The sequence below is a fragment of the Bubalus bubalis genome, chromosome 4 (genome assembly GCF_019923935.1).
Source record: "Bubalus bubalis isolate 160015118507 breed Murrah chromosome 4, NDDB_SH_1, whole genome shotgun sequence".
Taxonomy (NCBI): Eukaryota; Metazoa; Chordata; class Mammalia; order Artiodactyla; family Bovidae; genus Bubalus; species Bubalus bubalis.
The window spans coordinates 115131767-115150198 of NC_059160.1; the positions used below are offsets into that span (position 1 = coordinate 115131767).

At 40.6% G+C, this 18432-nt stretch overlaps 1 protein-coding gene and 1 long non-coding RNA gene across 3 annotated transcripts in view; one reads left to right on the forward strand and one right to left on the reverse strand.

Moving 5' to 3' along the window:
- The window catches only part of GLIPR1L1 (GLIPR1 like 1), a 38183-nt gene extending 22040 nt beyond the window's left edge, over window positions 1–16143 (reverse strand). For both annotated transcript variants that reach the window (XM_006044378.4, XM_025284440.2), the window contains exon 1: window positions 15872–16143. In XM_006044378.4, the coding sequence (XP_006044440.3) occupies window positions 15872–16048 (177 nt within the window). In that variant the 5' untranslated portion in view covers window positions 16049–16143. The remainder of the gene's footprint in view (window positions 1–15871) is intronic.
- Window positions 16144–16188: 45 nt separating this feature from the next.
- On the forward strand, window positions 16189–17130 carry LOC123333113. The gene is made up of 2 exons (XR_006550266.1): window positions 16189–16484; window positions 16659–17130. It is a non-coding gene; the product is annotated as an uncharacterized LOC123333113 (long non-coding RNA).
- Window positions 17131–18432: the final 1302 nt, after the last annotated feature.

Genomic DNA, 18432 nt, shown 5'->3' on the forward strand with positions numbered 1-18432 from the left:
AAAAACATTGAATATATTTCTAACGGAAATTTAAGTAGGTTTTTGAAGGGGTTGCAAAATGATTATAAATTATTTATGAATTCAAAGAACCTACAATAGTGAGTTCAGTTCAGTTCAGTTCAGTCACTCAGTCGTGTCCGACTCTTTGCGACCCCATGGACTGCAGCACACCAGGCCTCACTGTCCATCACCAACTCCCAGAGTCCACCCAAACCCATGTCCATTGTGTTGGTGATGCCATCCAGCCATCTCATCCAAAGTCATCCCCTTCTCCTCCTGCCCTCAATCCTTCCCAGCATCAGAGTCTTTTCAAATAAGTCAGCTCTCCACATCAGGTGGCCAAAGTATTTGAGTTTCAGCTTCAACATCAGTCCTTCCAATGAACACCGAGGACTGATCTCCTTTAGGATGGACTGATTGGATCTCCTTGCAGTCCAAGGGACTCTCAAGAGTCTTCTCCAACAACACAGTTCAAAAGCATCAATTCTTCAGTGCTCAGCTTTCTTTACAGTCCAACTCTCACATCCATACATGACTACTGGAAAAACCATAGCCTTGACAAAGGACCTTTGTTGGCAAAGTAATGTCTCTGCCTTTTAACATGTTCTCTAGGTTGGTCATAACTTTCCTTCCAAGGAGCAAACGTCTTTTAATTTCATGGCTGCAATCACAATCTGCAGTGATTTTGGAGCCCAGAAAAATAAAGTCAGCCACTGTTTCTGCTGTTTCTTCATCTATTTGTCATGAAGTGATAGGACCAGATGCCATGATCTTAGTATTCTGAATGTTGAGCTTTAAGCCAAATTTTTCACTCTTCTCTTTCAGTTTCATCAAGAGGCTTTTTAGTTCTTCTTCACTTTCTGTCATAACGGTGGTGTCATCTGCATATCTGAGGTTATTGATATTTCTCCTGGCAATCTTGATTCCAGCTTGTTCTTCTTCCAGCCCAGCATTTCTCATGATGTACTCTGCATATAAGTTAAATAAGCAGGGTGACAATTTACAGCCTTGATGTACTCCTTTTCCTATTTGGAACCAGTCTGTTGTTCCATGTCCAGTTCTAACTGTTGCTTCCTGACCTGCATACAGGTTTCTCAAGAGGCAGGTCAGGTGGTCTGGTATTCCCATCTCTTGAAGAATTTCCCACAGCTTATTGTGATCCACACAGTCAAAGGCTGTGGCATAGTCAATACAGAAGAAATAGATGTTTTTCTGACACTCTCTTGCTTTTTCAATGTTCCGGTGGATGTTGGCAATTTGATGTCTGGTTCCTCTACCCTTTCTAAATTCAGCTTGAACATCTGGAAATTCATGGTTCACGTACTGTTGAAGCCTGGCTTGGAGAATTTTGAGCATTACTTTACTAGTGTGTGAGATGAATGCAATTGTGCAGTAGTTTGTGCATTCTTTGGCATTGCCTTTCTTACGGACTGGAATGAAAACTGACCTTTTGAAGATGGCGGAGGGATAGGATGGGGATACCACTTTCTCCCCCACAAATTCATCTACAGATCATTTGAACGCTGAGCTAATTCCACAAAACAACCTCTGAACCCTGGCGGAGGACACAGGGCACCCAGAATGGCAGCCCATTTTATTTGAAAGCAGTAGGACAATAGAGACAAATTAGTTAGGGATGGAGACCTGTTCCAGAGAAGGGTAGTGAAGGAGGAGATGTTTCCAAACACCAGGAAACCCTCTCACCAGTGGGTCTGTGGGGAGTTTTGGAATCTCAGACAGCAACATAACCAGGAGGGGGAAAAAAAAAACTCACAGATTAGGTGCCTAACTGCAACTTCCAGTGGAGAAGTAGGCCAGACGCTTGCCAGCAAGTAGGCCAGTCCGCCACCAGCAAGCAGGGGCTGAACAGGGATGCGCGGGCTGCATTGCTTACGGTAAGGACCGGGCCTGAATGCCCTGAGGAATATTTGAGGGAGCTAAGGTGAGATAGCAACCCAAACTCTGGGATAGCCAGAGAGAGAGAGAGAGAGAGAGAGAAAGAGAAAAAGAGAGAGAACTTTCCCATGAAAAGCTCTAACCTAAGGCACTGCCGGCCCGCTCACAGAACAAAGGACTGAGCGAATACCAGGGGAGAGCTAGCTGGCTGTGGACCAGCCCATGCCCTGGCAGAGGCAGAGAGGCAGGCGGGCAACAGCCAGAGCTAGGGGGAGAGGGGAAATCTCAGCCCCAGAGACAGCATCCCCTACCAAACTGCGAGCAGGCTCCCGGTTGCTAACCAAGTCTTCCTGGGATCCTGGACGGTTGAAATCTGCCAGGTGGCTTGCAGCCAGAGATCAGCATTCCAGAGGAGACACACAGCACACCAGAGACGGCACTCCTGCTGCGCACCCAGGAAACCAAGCAGCTGGGACCGGGGAGGTGATAAGACGCACCACCCACCTGGGGAGAGTGGGCTCACCAAGCACCTGGTAGCCTGAGATGCTTGGACCTGGGAAGGGCATAAAACTCAGGTCCAACCGAGTTTGTGCTTTTGTGGAGTACCCAAGAACCTGAACCTGAGCAGTTTACACCTGAGAAGTGTACACAACCCAGGGCCCAGTTGAGATAGTTCCCCTGCAGGAAAACCTGGAACCTGAGCAGTTTAGACCAGGAAAGCACACACGCCATGAGCAGGGGCAAACCTAGTGTGGCCCAGACACTGTGAGCAGTCCCCACACATGCCAGTGATATTTGTTTGCAGTGTTCCTCCCTCCCCACAGCACGACTGAACAAGTGAGCCTAAATAAGTGACCACCTTCACCCCCTTGTGTCAGGGTGGAAATTAGACACTGAAGGGACTTGCAAACAGAGGAAGCCAAAATATAGAAGAGGGAACTGCTTTGGAAGGTGCAACAGATTAAAACACTGTAGTTAACACCGACTACCTAGGAAGGGGCCTATAGACCTTGAGAAGAAGTATAAGCTGGAACAAGGAACTATCTGAAAATGAACTGAGCCCCCATAGCCCTCAACAGCTCTAGAGAAATATAAAAAATAGACATATATTGCTAGTAACATTTTTTTTTAATTTTTAAAATTTTTGTTTTATTTTTTTGTTACTACTCCTTTAATTTTCATTTTTATAACCAACTACTACCTTGTAAAAAATGATCCTATTTTTAAAGCAAACTTCATATATATACTTTTATAATTTTTGTGATTTTGTTTCATTTTTTTAATATTGTATTTTTGAGAGTCTAACCTCTACTCTAGATTTTTTAAGCTTTGCTTTTCTGGTATTGGTTATCAATTTTGTACCTTTAAGAATCCAATCTTCAGTACCCATTTTTACTTAGGAGTGTGATTACTGGCTTGACTATCATACTCTCCTACTTTTGACTCTCCTTTTTATCTGCCAGGTCATCTCTATCTCCTCCCTCTCCCTTCTCTTCTCTACTCAACTCTGTGAATCTCTTTGGGAATCCTGGGCTGTGGAGAACATTTAGGGAACTGATTACTGGCTAGATCTGTCTCTCTCCTTTTGATTCCCCCTCTTCTCCTCCAGGTCACCTCTATCTCCTTCCTCCCTCTTCTCTTCTCTGTGTAACTCTGTGAACCTCTCTGGGTGTTCCAGACTGTGGAGAGCACATAGGGAATTGATTACTGGAAAGATTGCTCTCTCCCCTTTTAATCCCTCCTCTTCTCCTCCTGGTCACCTCTATCTCCCTCCTCCCTCTTCTCTTCTTCATGTAACTCTGTGAACCTCTCTGGGTGTCCCTCACTGTGGAGAAACTCTTCATCATTAACCTAGATGTTTTATCATCAGTGCAGTATGGATGGAGAAGTCTTGAGGCTACTGTAAGAATAAGACTGAAAACCAGAGGCAGGAGGCTTAAATCCAAAACTTGAGTACTCCAGAAAACTCCCGACTCCAAGGAACATTAATCAACAAGAGTTCATCCAAAAGCCTCCATACCTGTCCTGAAACCAAGCTCCATTGAAGAGCCAACACGTTTCAGAGCAAGACATACCAAGTTAATTCTCCAAATGCAGGAACATAACCCCAAGCATTAAAATACAGGTGGCCAAGTCACACTAAACACACAGACACCTCAAAACTCACTACTGGACATTTCATTGCACTCCAGAGGGAAGAGATCCAGCTCCACCCACCACAACACTGATGCAAGCTTCCCCAACCAGTAAACCTTGACAAGCCACTCGTCCAATGCCACCCACAGGGAGGAGCCTCCACAATAAAGAGGTATCACAGACTTCCAGTATAATGAAAATCCACCCAAAACACAGCAATATAAACAAGATGAAAAGGCAGAGAAATATTCAGCAGGTAAAACAACATGATAAATGCCCACCAAACCATACAATAGAGGAGGAGATAGAGAGTCTACCTGAAAAAGAATTCAGAACAATGATAGTAAAAATGATCCAAAATCTTGAAAACAAAATGGAGTTACAGATAGTCTGGAGACAAGGATTGAGAAGATGAAAGAAATGTTTAACAAGGACCCAGAAGAAATAAAAAAGAGTCAATCAATAATGAATAATCCAATAACTGAGATCAAAATCACTCTGGAGGGAACCAACAGTAGAATAACTGAGGCAGAAGATAGGATAAGTGAGGTGGAAGATAGAATCATAGAAATAAATTAAGCAGAGAGGGAAAAAGAATTAAAAGAAATGAGGACAACTTCAGAGACCTCTAGGAAAATGTCAAACGCCCCAATATTTGAATCGTAGGAGTCCCAGAAGAAGAAGAAAAAAAGAAAGGCCATGAGAAAATACTTGAGGAGATAATAGTTGAAAACTTCCCTAAAATGGGGAAGGAAATAGCCACCAAAGTCCAAGAAACCCAGAGAGTCTCAAATAGGTTAAACCAAAGGCAAAACACCCAAAGACACATATTAATCAAATTAACAAAGATCAAACACAAAGAACAAATATTAAAAGCAGCAAGAGATAAATAACACACAAGGCGATTCCCATAAGGATAACAGCTGATCTTTCAATAGAAACTTTTCAGGCCAGAAGGGAATGGCAGGACATAATTAAAGCAATGAAAGAAAAACCTACAATCCAGATTACTGTACCCAGCAAGGATCTCATTCAAATATGAAGGAGAAATCACAAGCATTACAGACAAGCAAAAGCTCAGAGAATTCAGCACCACCAAACCAGCTCTTCAACAAATGCTAAAGGATCTTCTCTAGACAGGAAACACAGAAAGGGTGTATAAACTAGAACCCAAAACAACAAAGTAAATGGCAACGGGATCATACTTATCAATAATTGCCTTAAAGGTAAATGGGTTGAATGCCCCAACCAAAAGACAAAGACTAGCTGAATGGATACAAAAACAAGACCCCTATATATGTTGTCTACAAGAGACCCACTACAAAACAAGGGACACATGCAGACTGAAAGTGAAGGGCTGGAAAAAGATATTTCAGGCAAATGTAGACCAAAAGAAAGCAGAAGTGGCAATACTCATATCAGATAAAATAGACTTTGAAATAAAGACTGTGAAAAGAGACAAAGGACACCACATAATGATCAAAGGCTCAGTCCAAGAAGAAGATATAACAATTATAAATATATATGCACCCAACATAGGAGCACCACAATATGTAAGGTAAATGCTAACAAGTATGAAAGGGGAAATTAACAGTAACACAACAATAGTGGGAGACTTTAATACCTCACTCACAACTATGGATAGATCAACTAAACAGAAAATTAGCAAGGAAACACAAACTTTAAATGATACAATGGACCAGTTATACCTAATTGATATCTGTAGGCCATTTCACTCCAAAACAATGAATTTCACCTTTTTCTCAAGTGTACATGGAATATTCTCCAGGATAGATCACATCCTGGGCCATAAATGTAGCCTTGGTAAATTCAAAAAAATTGAAATCATTCCAAGCACGTTTGATCCCAACGTGGTAAGATTAGATGTCAACTACAGGGAAAAAGAAAAAAAAAAAAAACTATTAAAAATACAAACATGTAGAGGCTAAACAACACGCCTCTGAATAACCAACAAATCACAGAAGAAATCAAAATATGCATAGAAACAATGAAAGTGAAAACACAAAAACCCAAAACCTATGGGACTCAGTAAAAGCAGTGCTAAGGGGAAGGTTCATAGCAATATAAGTGTACCTCAAGAAACAAGAGAAAAGTCAAATAAATAACCTAACTTTACCCCTAAAGCAAAAAAAAGAAGATATGAAGAACCCCAGGGTTAGTAGAAGGAAAGAAATAATTAAAATTAGGGCAGAGATAAATGAAAGAAACAAAGGAGACCATAGCAAAAATCAATAAAGCTAAAAGCTGGTTCTTTGAGAAGATAAATAAAACAGACAAACATTAGCCTGACTCATCAAGAAAAAAAAGGGAGAAGAATCAAATCAACAAAATTAGAAATGAAAATGGAGAAATCATAACAGACAACACAGAAATACAAAGGATCATAAGAGACTACTATCAGCAACTATATGCCAATAAAATGGACAACTTGGAAGAAATGGACAAATTCTTAGAAAAGTACAGCTTTCCAAAACTGAACCAAGAAGAAATAGAAAATCTTAACAGACCCATCACAAGCACAGAAATCGAAACTGTAATCAGAAATCTTCCAGCAAACAAAAGCCCAGGACCAGACGGCTTCACAGCTGAATTCTACCAAAAATGTAGAGAAGAGCTAACGCCTATTCTACTCAAACTCTTCCAGAAAATTGCAGAGGATGGTAAACTTCCAAACTCATTCTATGAGGCCACCATCACCCTAATACCAAAACCAGACAAAGATGCCACAAAAAAAGAAATCTACAGGCCAATATCCCTGATGAACATGGATGCAAAAATCGTTAACAAAAATCTAGAAAACAGAATCCAACAAGATATTAAAAAGCTCATATTGTGACCAAGTGGGCATTATCCCAGGGATACAAGGTTTCTTAAATATCCACAAATCAATCAATGTGATACACCACATTAACAAATTGAAAGATAAAAACCATATGATTATCTCAATAGATGTAGAGAAAGCCTTTGAAAAAATTCAACATCCATTTATGATAAAAATCCTTCAGAAAGCAAGAATAGAAAGAACATCAGTTCAGTTCAGTTCAGTCACTCAGTCGTGTCTGACTCTTTGCGATCCCATGAATCGCAGCATGCCAGGCCTCCCTGTCCATCACCAACTCCCGGAGTCCACCCAAACCCATGTCCATTGAGCCGGTGATGCCATCCAACCATCTCATCATCTGTTGTCCCCGTCTCCTCCTGCCCTCAATCTTTCCTAGCATCAGGGTCTTTTCCATAGAGTCAGCTCTTCGCATTAGGTAAGCCCACAGCAAATATTATACTCAATGGTGAAAAATTGAAAGCATTTCCCCTTAAATCAGGAACAAGACAAGGCTGCCCACTCTCACCACTACTATTCAACACTCTCACTGTTTGCAGATGACATGATCCTCTACATAGAAAAACCTAAAGACTCCACCAGAACACTACTAGAGCTAATCAGTGACTATAGTAAAGCTGCAGGATATAAAATCAACACACAGAAATCCCTTGCATTCCTGTACACTAACAATGAGAAAACAGAAAGAGAAATTAAGGAAACAATTCCATTCACCATTGCAACAATACAGTGCCTGATGAACTATGGAATGAGGTTCGTGAAATTGTATAGGAGACAGGGATCAAGAAAATCCCCATGGAAAAGAAATGCAAAAAAGCATAATGGCTGTCTGGGGAGGCCTTACAAATAGCTGTGAAAAGAAGAGAAGCGAAAAGCAAAGGAGAAAAGGAAAGATATAAGCATCTGAATGCAGAGTTCCAAAGAATAGCAAGAAGAGATAAGAAAGCCTTCCTCATCGATCAGTGCAAAGAAATAGAGGAAAACATCTGAATGGGAAAGACTAGAGATCTCTTCAAGAAAATCAGAGATACTAAGGGAACAGTTCATGCAACGATGGGCTCGATAAAGGACAGAAATGGTATGGACCTAACAGAAGCAGATGATATTAAGAAGAGGTGGCAAGAATACACAGAACTGTATAAAAAAGATCTTCAAGCACCAGATAATCACGATGGTGTGATCACTGACCTAGAGCCAGACATCCTGGAATGTGAAGTCAAGTGGGCCTTAGAAAGCATCAGTACGAACAAAGCTAGTGGAGGTGATGAAATTCCTGTTGAGCTATTTCAAATCCTGAAAGATGATGCTGTGAAAGTGCTGCACTCAATATGCCAGCAAATTTGGAAAACTCAGCAGTGGCCACAGGACTGGAAAAGATCAGTTTTCATTCCAATCCCAAAGAAAGGCAATGCCAAAGAATGCTCAAACTACCGCACAATTGCACTCATCTCACACGCTAGTAAAGTAATGCTCAAAATTCTCCAAGCCAGGCTTCAGCAATATGTGAACCGTGAACTTCCTGATGTTCAAGCTGGTTTTAGAAAAGGCAGAGGACCCGGAGATCAAATTGCCAACATCCGCTGGATCATCGAGAAAGCAAGAGAGTTCCAGAAAAACATCTATTTCTGCTTTATTGACTATGCCAAAGCCTTTGACTCTGTGGATCTCAATAAACTGTGGAAAATTCTGAAAGAGATGGGAATACCAGACCACCTGACCTGCTTCTTGAGAAACCTATATGCAGGTCAGGAAGCAACAGTTAGAACTGGACATGGAACAACAGACTGGTTCCAAATAGGAAAAAGATTACGTCAAGGTTGTATATTGTGACCCTACTTATTTAACTTCTATGCAGAGTACATCATGAGAAATGCTGGGCAGGAAGAAACACAAACTGGAATCAAGATTTCCGGGAGAAATATCAATAACTTCAGATATGCAGATGACACCATCCTTATGGCAGAAAGTGAAGAGGAACTCAAAAGCCTCTTGATGAAAGTGAAAGAGGAGAGTGAAAAAGTTGGCTTAAAGCTCAACATTCAGAAAACGAAGATCATGGCATCTGGTCCCATCAATTCATGAGAAATAGATGGGGAAACAGTGGAAACAGTGTCAGACTTTTTTTGGGCTCCAAAATCACTGCAGATGGTGACTGCAGCCATGAAATTAAAAGACGCTTACTCCTTGCAAGGAAAGTTATGACCAACCTAGATAGCATATTCAAAAGCAGAGACATTACTTTGCCAACAAACGTCTGTCTAGTCAAGGCTATGGTTTTTTCAGTGGTCATGTATGGATGTGAGAGTTGGACTATGAAGAAGACTGAGCGCCGAAGAATTGATGCTTTTGAACTGTGGTGTTGGAGAAGACTCTTGAGAGTCCCTTGTTCTGCAAGATCCAACCAGTCCATTCTGAAGGAGATCAGCCCTGGGATTTCTTTGGAAGGAATGATGCTAAAGCTGAAACTCCAGTACTTTGGCCACCTCATGCAAAGAGTTGACTCATTGGAAAAGACTCTAATGCTGGGAGGGATTGGGTGCAGGAGGAGAAGGGGACGACAGAGGATGAGATGGCTGGATGGCATCACTGACTCAATGGACGTGGGTCTTGGTGAACTCCAGGAGTTGGTGAGGGACAGGGAGGCCTGGCGTGCTGCAATTCATGGGGTTGCAAAGAGTCGGACATGACTGAGCGACTGAACTGAACTGAACTGAACTGACTGAAAGAAACAAAAGACCTATATATAGAAAACTATAAAACACTGATGTAAGAAATCAAAGAGGGCAGAAATAGATGGAGAAATATACCATGTTCATAGATCAGAAGTATCAATATAGTGAAAATGAGTATACTATCCAAAGCAATCTCTAGATTCAATGCCATGCTTATCAAGCTACCAATGGTATTTTTCAGAGAACTAGAACAAATAATTTCACAATTTGTATGGAAATACAAAAAACCTCAAATAGCCAAAGCAATCTTGAGAAAGAAGAATGGAACTAGGGGAATCAACCTGCCTGACTTCAGACTAAACTACAAAGCTACAGTCATCAAGACAATATGGCACTGGCACAAAGACAGAGGTATAGATCAATGGAACAAAATAGAAAGCCCAGAGATAAATCCACACACCTAGGGACACCTTATCTTTGACAAAGGAGGCAAGAATATACAATGGAGAAAAGACAATCTCTTTAACAAGTGGTGCTGGGAAAACTGGTCAACCACTTGTAAAACAAACTAGGACACTTTCTAACACCATACACAAAAATAAACTCAAAATGGATTAAAGACTTAAATGGAAGAGCAGAAACTCCTAGAGGAAAATATAGGCAAAACACTCTCTGACATAAATCACAGCAGGATCCTCTACGACCCACCTCCCAGAGTAATGGAAATAAAAGCAAAAATAAACAAATGGGACCTAATTAAACTTAAAAGCTTTTGCACGATGAAGGAAACTATAAGCAAGGTGAAAAAACAGCCTTCAGAAAAAGAGAAAGTAATAGCAAATGAAGCAACTGACAAAGAGTTAATCTCAAAAGTATACAAGCAGCTTATGCAGCTCAATTCCAGAAAAATAAATGACTCAATCAAAAAATGGGCCAAAGAACTGAACAGACATTTCTTCAAAGAGGACATGCAGATGGCTAACAAACACATGAAAAGATGCTCAACATTACTCATTATCAGAGAAATGTAAATCAAAACCACAATGAGGTACCATCTTAAGCCAGTCAGAATGTCTGCTATCAAAAAGTATACAAACAATGAATGCTGGAGAGGGTGAGGAGAAAGGGGAACCCTCTTACATTGTTGGTGGGAATGCAAACTAGTACAGCCACTATGGAGAACAGTGTGGAGATTCCTTAAAAAAATGGAAATAGAACTGCCATATGACCCAGCAATCCCACTGCTGGGCATACACACTAAGCAAACCAGAGTTGAAAGAGACACATGTACCCCAACGTTCATTGCAGCACTGTTTACAATAGCCAGGACATGGAAGCAACCTAGATGTCCATTGGCAGATGAATGGATAAGAAAGCTGTGGTACATACACACAATGGAATACTACTCAGCCATTAAAAATAATACATTTGAATCAGTTCTAATGAGGTGGATGAAACTGGAGCCTAGTATACAGAATGAAGTAAGTCAGAAAGAAAAATCCCAATACAGTATACTAATGCATATATATGGAATTTAGAAAGACGGTAACAATGACCCTATATGCAAGGCATCAAAAGAGACACAGATGTAAGGAACAGTCTTTCAGACTTTGTGGGAGAAGGCGTGGCTGGGATGATTTGAGAGAATAGCATTGAAACGTGTATATTATCTTACGTGAACAGATCGCCAGCCCAGGTTCGATGCATGAGACAGGGTGCTCAGGGCTGTTGCACCGGGATGACCCTGAGGGATGGGATGGGGAGGGTGGTGGGAGTGGGGTTCAGGATGGGGAACAAATTTACACCCATGGCTGATTCCTGTCAATGTATAGCAAAACCCACTACAATACTGTAAACTAATTTGCCTTCAACTAAAATAAATAAATTAAAAAAATAGAAAACTGACTTTTTCCAGTCCTGTGGCCACTGCTGAGTTTTTCCAAATTTGCTAGCATATTGAGTGCAGCACTTTCACAGCATCATCTTTTAGGATTTGAAATAGCTCAACTGGAATTCCATCACCTCTGCTAGCTTTGTTCATAGTGATGCTTCCTAAGGCCCACGTGACTTCATATTCCAGGATGTCTGGCTTAGGTGAGTGATCACAGCATCGTGATTATCTGTGTTGTGAAGATCTTTTTTATATAGTTCAATGTATTACCGTCTCTTCTTAATATCTTAATATCACTTGGCATAACGTCCTGCAGATTCTTCCAAGCTGTCACAATTGGCATGATTTTCTTCTTCGTTTTTTTTTTTTTTTAAAGCTGAATAATATTCCATTCTTTGTGTATACAGGCTTTGCTGATAGTTCAGTTGGGAAAGAACCTGCCTGCAATGCAGGAGACCCTGGTTTGATTCCTGGGTTGGGAAGATCTGCTGGAGAAGGGATAGGCTACCCACTCCAGCATTCTTAGGCTTTCTGGTGCCTCAGCTGGTAAAAAATACACCAGCAATGTGGATTTTTCTTTATCCAGTTGTTTGTTGATGAACTCTTTTTTGTGTCCATCTCTTTGTGACCCCATGGACTGCAACATGCCAGGCTTCTCTGTCCTTCACCATCTCTCAGAGCTTGTTCAACTCATGTCCATTGAGTCAGGAATGCCATCCAACCATCTTGCATCACATGGCCAAAGTGTTGGAGCTTCAGCTTTAGCATCAGCCCTTCCAATGAATATTCAGGACTGATTTCCTTTAAGATTGACTGGTTTAATCTCCTTGCTGTCAAGGAGACTCTCAAGAGTCTTCTCTAGAATCACAGTTCAAAAGCATCAATTCTTTGGCTCTCAGTCTTCTTTATGGTCCAACTCTCATATCCATACATAACTACTGGAAAAACCATAGCTTTGAATAGACTGACCTTTGTCAGCAAAGTAACATTTCTGCTTTTTAATGTGCTGTGTAGGTTTGTCATAGCTTTTCTTCCAAGGAGCTGCTGCTGCTGCTAAGTCACTTCAGTTGTGTTGGACTCTGTGTGACCCCATACACGGCAGCCCACTAGGCTCCTCTGTCCCTGGGATTCTCCAGGCAAGAATACTGCAGTGGGTTGCCATTTCCTTCTCCAATGCATGAAAGTGAAAACTGAAAGTATAGTCGCTCAGTCATGCAGGACTTTAGTGACCCCCATGGACTGCAGCCCACCAGGCTCCTCCGTCCATGTCTGCAGTCACCATCTGCAGTGATATTGGAGCCCAGAAAAATAAAGTCTATCACTGTTTCCATTGTTTCCCCATGTATTTGCCATGAAGTGATGGGACCAGATGCCATGATCTTAGTTTTCTGAACGTTGAGCTTTAAGCCAACTTTTTCACTCTCCTCTTTCATCTTCACCAAGAGGCTCTTGGGTTGTTTCTATATCTTGGTTATTGTGACTCAATGAATATGGACGTGCAGCTATCTCTTCAAGATCGTGACTTTTTCTTTTTTTTTTCAATTTTTTTGGGGAAGAAACCCAGAAGTTGGATTTTGGACCATATGGTAGTTTTATTTTTAATTTCTCAAGGAACCTCCATACTTATCTCCTTAGCTGCAGCACAATTTTAAATTCCCATGAACAGGGTACTGTGATTCAAATTGTTTTACAACCTCACCAAAACATACCATAAAATTTATTTGTGTTATTATTAATTATCAGCATAACAAATGTTTGTAGGTAAGAAGAACAACAATCTGAATATAAAAGCCATTAATTCAACAAAAAATAGGGATGAAAAGATAGCAAAAGGATGCTAAATCTATTTACAATAGCAAGAGCATCAGTAGATATCCTCTTATTCTTCACACTAGTAAAGCAATTATCAGATGAATGACTTTGGGAGCTCTTGTTCTACTGCTTGTCAGTGAGCTAGCTGAGTTTGGGGAACCCTTTTGCCCAGAGAGACAGGCTGAATCCTAATTCATTTTCTCTACAACCTGTGTAAGTATGAAATTAAACTTTTTGTTTCACTAAGCCACTGAGATTTCAGGGTTTATTTCATACCAAAGTCCAGCCTAGCCTCTTATAAAACTTACTGCTGGAAGTGGGGTGCAGCCATTATAAAAATCCAAATCCATACCACTTGAGACCTAGGTAGGAGGGATCCCTGCTCTTGGTCCGGACTTTATAGGACATTGCATATTACACACACACACACTTTTCCTCATTTTAACCATAGCACGGGTTTAATGTGATCCACAACACTGAATATCTGCCTCTTTTGCCACACGTTTTAAAGCAAAAGGCTTCTGTATCTGAATGGTAAAAGGCTTGTGAATATTGTTGCTGATGACACTAGAGACAGACACCACTTCAGAGTCCAAGAAAGAGTTGAACCATGGCAGTGCTTAGGTTAAAAGATTAACTTGTCAAATCTTTCATTTCAGCATGAAAGCAGTAAATCCATGAATAATATAATATTGCTTGGAAGTACTACTGAAGATCTGTTTCATCACTTCTCCATATTCCCTGATTTCAGTTATAAAGGAGATATTTTGCAATGGTAACAAATTTCTATTACTGTTGAGTAGGGATGTGTGTAGTTCTTTTTGTCACCTAAGTGAAGAATGACATCAGTTCTTCACATTGGCCACTAGATGGGCATAAGCACCAGAATGGTAAATAATCTTGTATTTATAAAAATATTTAAGTAGACAATTAAATTTCCAAAAACATTAAAAAATATTTAAAATACTTAAAATTGAAGACCATTCATTATAACTTTAACCCAAACCCTACATATTATATCTATAAAATTATAATTTTAATAGAAAGTTTTGATGATTTCAGAAGAAATGAAAATTTACTTAATAACATCAATGAAAATGAGCAAAATTATTCTGACCAAATCCAAATCTGAGCAGATTAGATGAAATCTCTGAAACCACATATTCTTTACTAAATGAAAATTTAACTACTGAGCCACCAATGACATGTGGGCTTCCGTTTTTATACTTCTAGGTCACAAATGTTAGTGGCGAGTTTGCCTGAACTATGTTGGCAACTACAGTTAGTTGGCAAGCAGTGAGAATATTAATGGCAGGGGAATGATGGCAATCCATGTGATTCAGAAACAAAATCTCTGAAAAAAATGTGATCTATTATTCAGGAGGCAGTTCATAAGTTGAAGCTGACGCTGAGGTCAGTAAACTGAACATTGATAGTATTTGGTGGTTGTTCTGTGGGTTCAGCAAGTTATCATAAAACACTGGCAAGTCTGGAAGAAGAAATAGAGAATCAGGAAATGTGGGGCTTTTGAGGAATGGAAAAGAAACTGCTTCTATATAGCATATTATAATAAGATTTTTAAAAGACTTTGAGAGACCAATTCTGTAAAACTTTCATATGATTAAAAAGCCTCAGGGCAAAAAGCAGTCTATGACTCCCAGGAAATCCTCTTAAGTTTTTAAAAACTGCCTTAGTAAATGGAACAGGTTCAGACTGTAGCAATTTCCCCAAAATTCATGTTTCAAGGATACTGCCATTAAGATGAAAAATAAAAGCACCAGGGTGAGAAATCAAAGAAAGATTCAAAAACTTCTCCAAGCTGCACTTTAAGCATGAATATTGGTACTTGGAACTGACTGGAGGAATAAGGCCAAAAGACCTTCAGAGTTCTGGAGACAGATGTATTCCCAAAGATATTGTGAACCTGTTATGAAAAAGCAAATGAACGCAAGATATCTTAAATGACACTCAGACCTTACTGTGGGCAGAAAGCAGTCTGAGAAGGCTATATAGCCCTCAAGAGAGCAGAATTCCCAAAGTCCACTTCAGATTGGTTCAAGGAGAATGATGGATAAGGAAGGGTATTTTCAAGGAAGATAGAGACCACAGAAAACAATGGGCAAGGGAACTCCTACCACCTCTAATCAAATAACTTTTCTGACTTCCTGTATAGAGGATCTTCTAACACCTGCTCTAAAGATTTCAGAATTGCTCTGAACCAATGTTTGCTGTGTGGTTCCCACTTGTTCGTTTTCTGAATGGATAAATGTTTGCTGTAGTCTTGTCTATGTGTTATCATTGCATACTGTTTATGTGCGGGACAGACAGTCACTAGGCCAAGAGTATCCCCAACGATCCACCACCCGCCTTGGCCCCACCAAACCTGCGTAAAAGGGAACTAATCTAGGCAAGCGACAGCTTCAAGTTTCCTTTCTCATGCACCCTTGTCACTACCTTGGAAGAGACAGCTCGGTCAAGGCGTAATTTTTAGATGCATACTGAAAGTGCCAGACTGAGTTCATACAAATGAGTCCATGAAACTCATTGCCCAGATATCTTAGGATGAACCAGAGAAGAAAGATCCTAGCCTAGATTCTTCCTCACCATGTATTTCATGTCGGCTGCTGGGGGCGAGACGTTGGTCCGCGCTTCATTGTGCAATCTGAGGCACTCCTCTATAAACCTATCATTCGTGATGGAGGGAGCTTTGGGTGGCGATTTACTGGCTACCAGACAGAGACCTAAGGTCCACAAATAGCTCAGTTTCTTCCTGAGAATCATGGTGCGACGCAGAAAACGCTCTGCTTCGCAGACCGGTAACGGCTCAGTCGGTCCAACTTCCCCAGCCCCTGGCTTCCTGGCTCTTCCTCCGGCTCTGACTTCCGGCGAGGGCTTGAGGCCGGTGTGCGCATGCGCGCAGCAGGGGGCTCCTCGCAGAGGGGCGCACGGCCAGTTCGCCTGTACAGAAAGTCCTAGGCTGCAGGATAAAGCCTTGAGTCGCTTTGTGGTGCAGTTTTACCCATTCAAGCACCCATTCAAGGTGCTTTCTGGGGATCCAATCCGGAATCACTGCAGAGGGGGCCTGGATTGTAAACCAGATTGCAACACGCAGGCAACACATCTATGGAAAGGGGCAACGTGTATAGGATGCTGACAGTGGACCGGGCCTGTGCAAGCAAGGTCCTATAGAGTGGTCGACTCATAGATTCAGCTTCGGGTATGGCTTAAAAAAAGTTCATTGTTTGGAATAAACATAAACGCATCATATTGTGCGTTTCCTTAGAGACTGGCAACAAAACTCGAATAGGCATTTTAAATATTTGATGACATACAGATCCTAATTACCGTGTCAAACACTTAATTATTTAATAATTTGCTTCTGTTTTCTCAGCTGAAGAGACTGACTGCCTCAAACGATGAACATAGACATGTGGAACAGTGGACAAAATCGTTCCTTTTTTATACGTAAATGTGGAACAGAGCTACCGTTTAGAGGCTAGCAAACTTAAGTTAAAGGACTGCTTTGGTTGGGATGCTGAAGACTAGGACAGAGTACAACTGATTGCTTATTTTATCTACGTTGTAATACGAATCAACTTCATTTGGCATAATGTTTTAAATCCATTATATGTCATACTATTATTCAATAAGAAACCAGCATTTTATACTGTGGCCTTAGATGATATTTGACAGTATTTCTGTGTTTCAAACAAGTGTCTTTATTTGATTATTTGAGGTTGTTTATAATGTCATTTAATTCAAGTGAACACATATATTTAAATTTACTGATATTGTAGTCAGTTGACTTTGCCACTGAAAGAAAAAAATTGATACAACTAGTTATTTGTTAAAATAGAAAGCAGGAAATTAAATTATAAAATAGGGGAAAAGAAAGGATTCTAATGGAAATTTAACAGAGCAATAGGTGGGTTTTTAAGCTTTTTTTTTTGTTGTTATTGATTACATTACATTTGTGGTCAGAGAATATGAACTATGTGATATAAAGCCTTTGCTGTTGGAACACAGATGAAAAAATAGATAAAGAGAATAAAGAGTGAAGAAGTATCCGCATATACATCCCAGAACTTGTGTATAACAGAGGTGGCATTTCTGATGAGTTTCGTGATAAGGACTTAAAAAAAACTTCTCATATAATTACTCATCCCAGGTGGTGCCCGTGGTAAAGAAACTGCCTGCCAATGCAGGAGACATAAGAGACACAGGTTCAATCCCCGGGTCAGGAAGATCCCCTGGAGGAGGAAATGGTAACCTACTCCGGTGTTCTTGCCTGGAGAATTCCATGGACAGAGGAGCCTGGTAGGCTACAGTCTATAGGATCCATAGGGTCGCAAAGAGTTGGACATGACTGAAGCGACTTGTTATGCAGTGTGTGTATATTGAAAAATATAATACTTAATCTCTTCCTTACACAAAAACAAATTCCATATTAAGCCTTAAATGTGAGAAAAACCTCTACAGGAAATAAGAGACTATTTCTAAATATTTCTAGAATCTTATATCATGCCTCTGTGTATATTTATCTTCATATTCAAACACTTAAATAATATTCTTAACACAGCATCCAGAGTGATTCTGTTAAATGTAAATCAGATTATGTCACCCCACTGCTCAAAACCTTCCACTTTATGTCTCCCATGGCACTCAAAGCAAAAATCCCAAGTCCTTACATTAACCATCAAGATCCTGAACAATGCACCCCAACTCTGATCTCATCTCCTACTTCTCTCCCCTTCGCTGTCTCTATTTCACAAAGTTTGGCTCCTTTGTTGTTTCTGGAAAAAGCTAAGATGCTCCTGTACCAGGGCATTTGCTCTTGTTTCTTTTGCCTAAATTCTTTCCCCAGAAAGTTACATGACTCGTTTATAACCTCTATTAAATATTTGCTCAAAGAAAGTGAAAGTGAAGTCGCTCAGTTGTGTCCGACACTTTATGACCCCTTGGGCTATAGCCTACCAGGCTCCTCAGTCCATGGAATTTTCCAGGCAAGAGTACTGGAGTGGGTTGCCATTTCCTTCTCCAGGGGATCTTCCCAACCCAGGGATTGAACCCAGGTCTCCCACATTGTGGGCAGATGCTTTATCATCTGAGCCACCAGGGAAGCCCCAAAGTATATCTTATCAAAATATACTTTAGAAGGTAGTTTT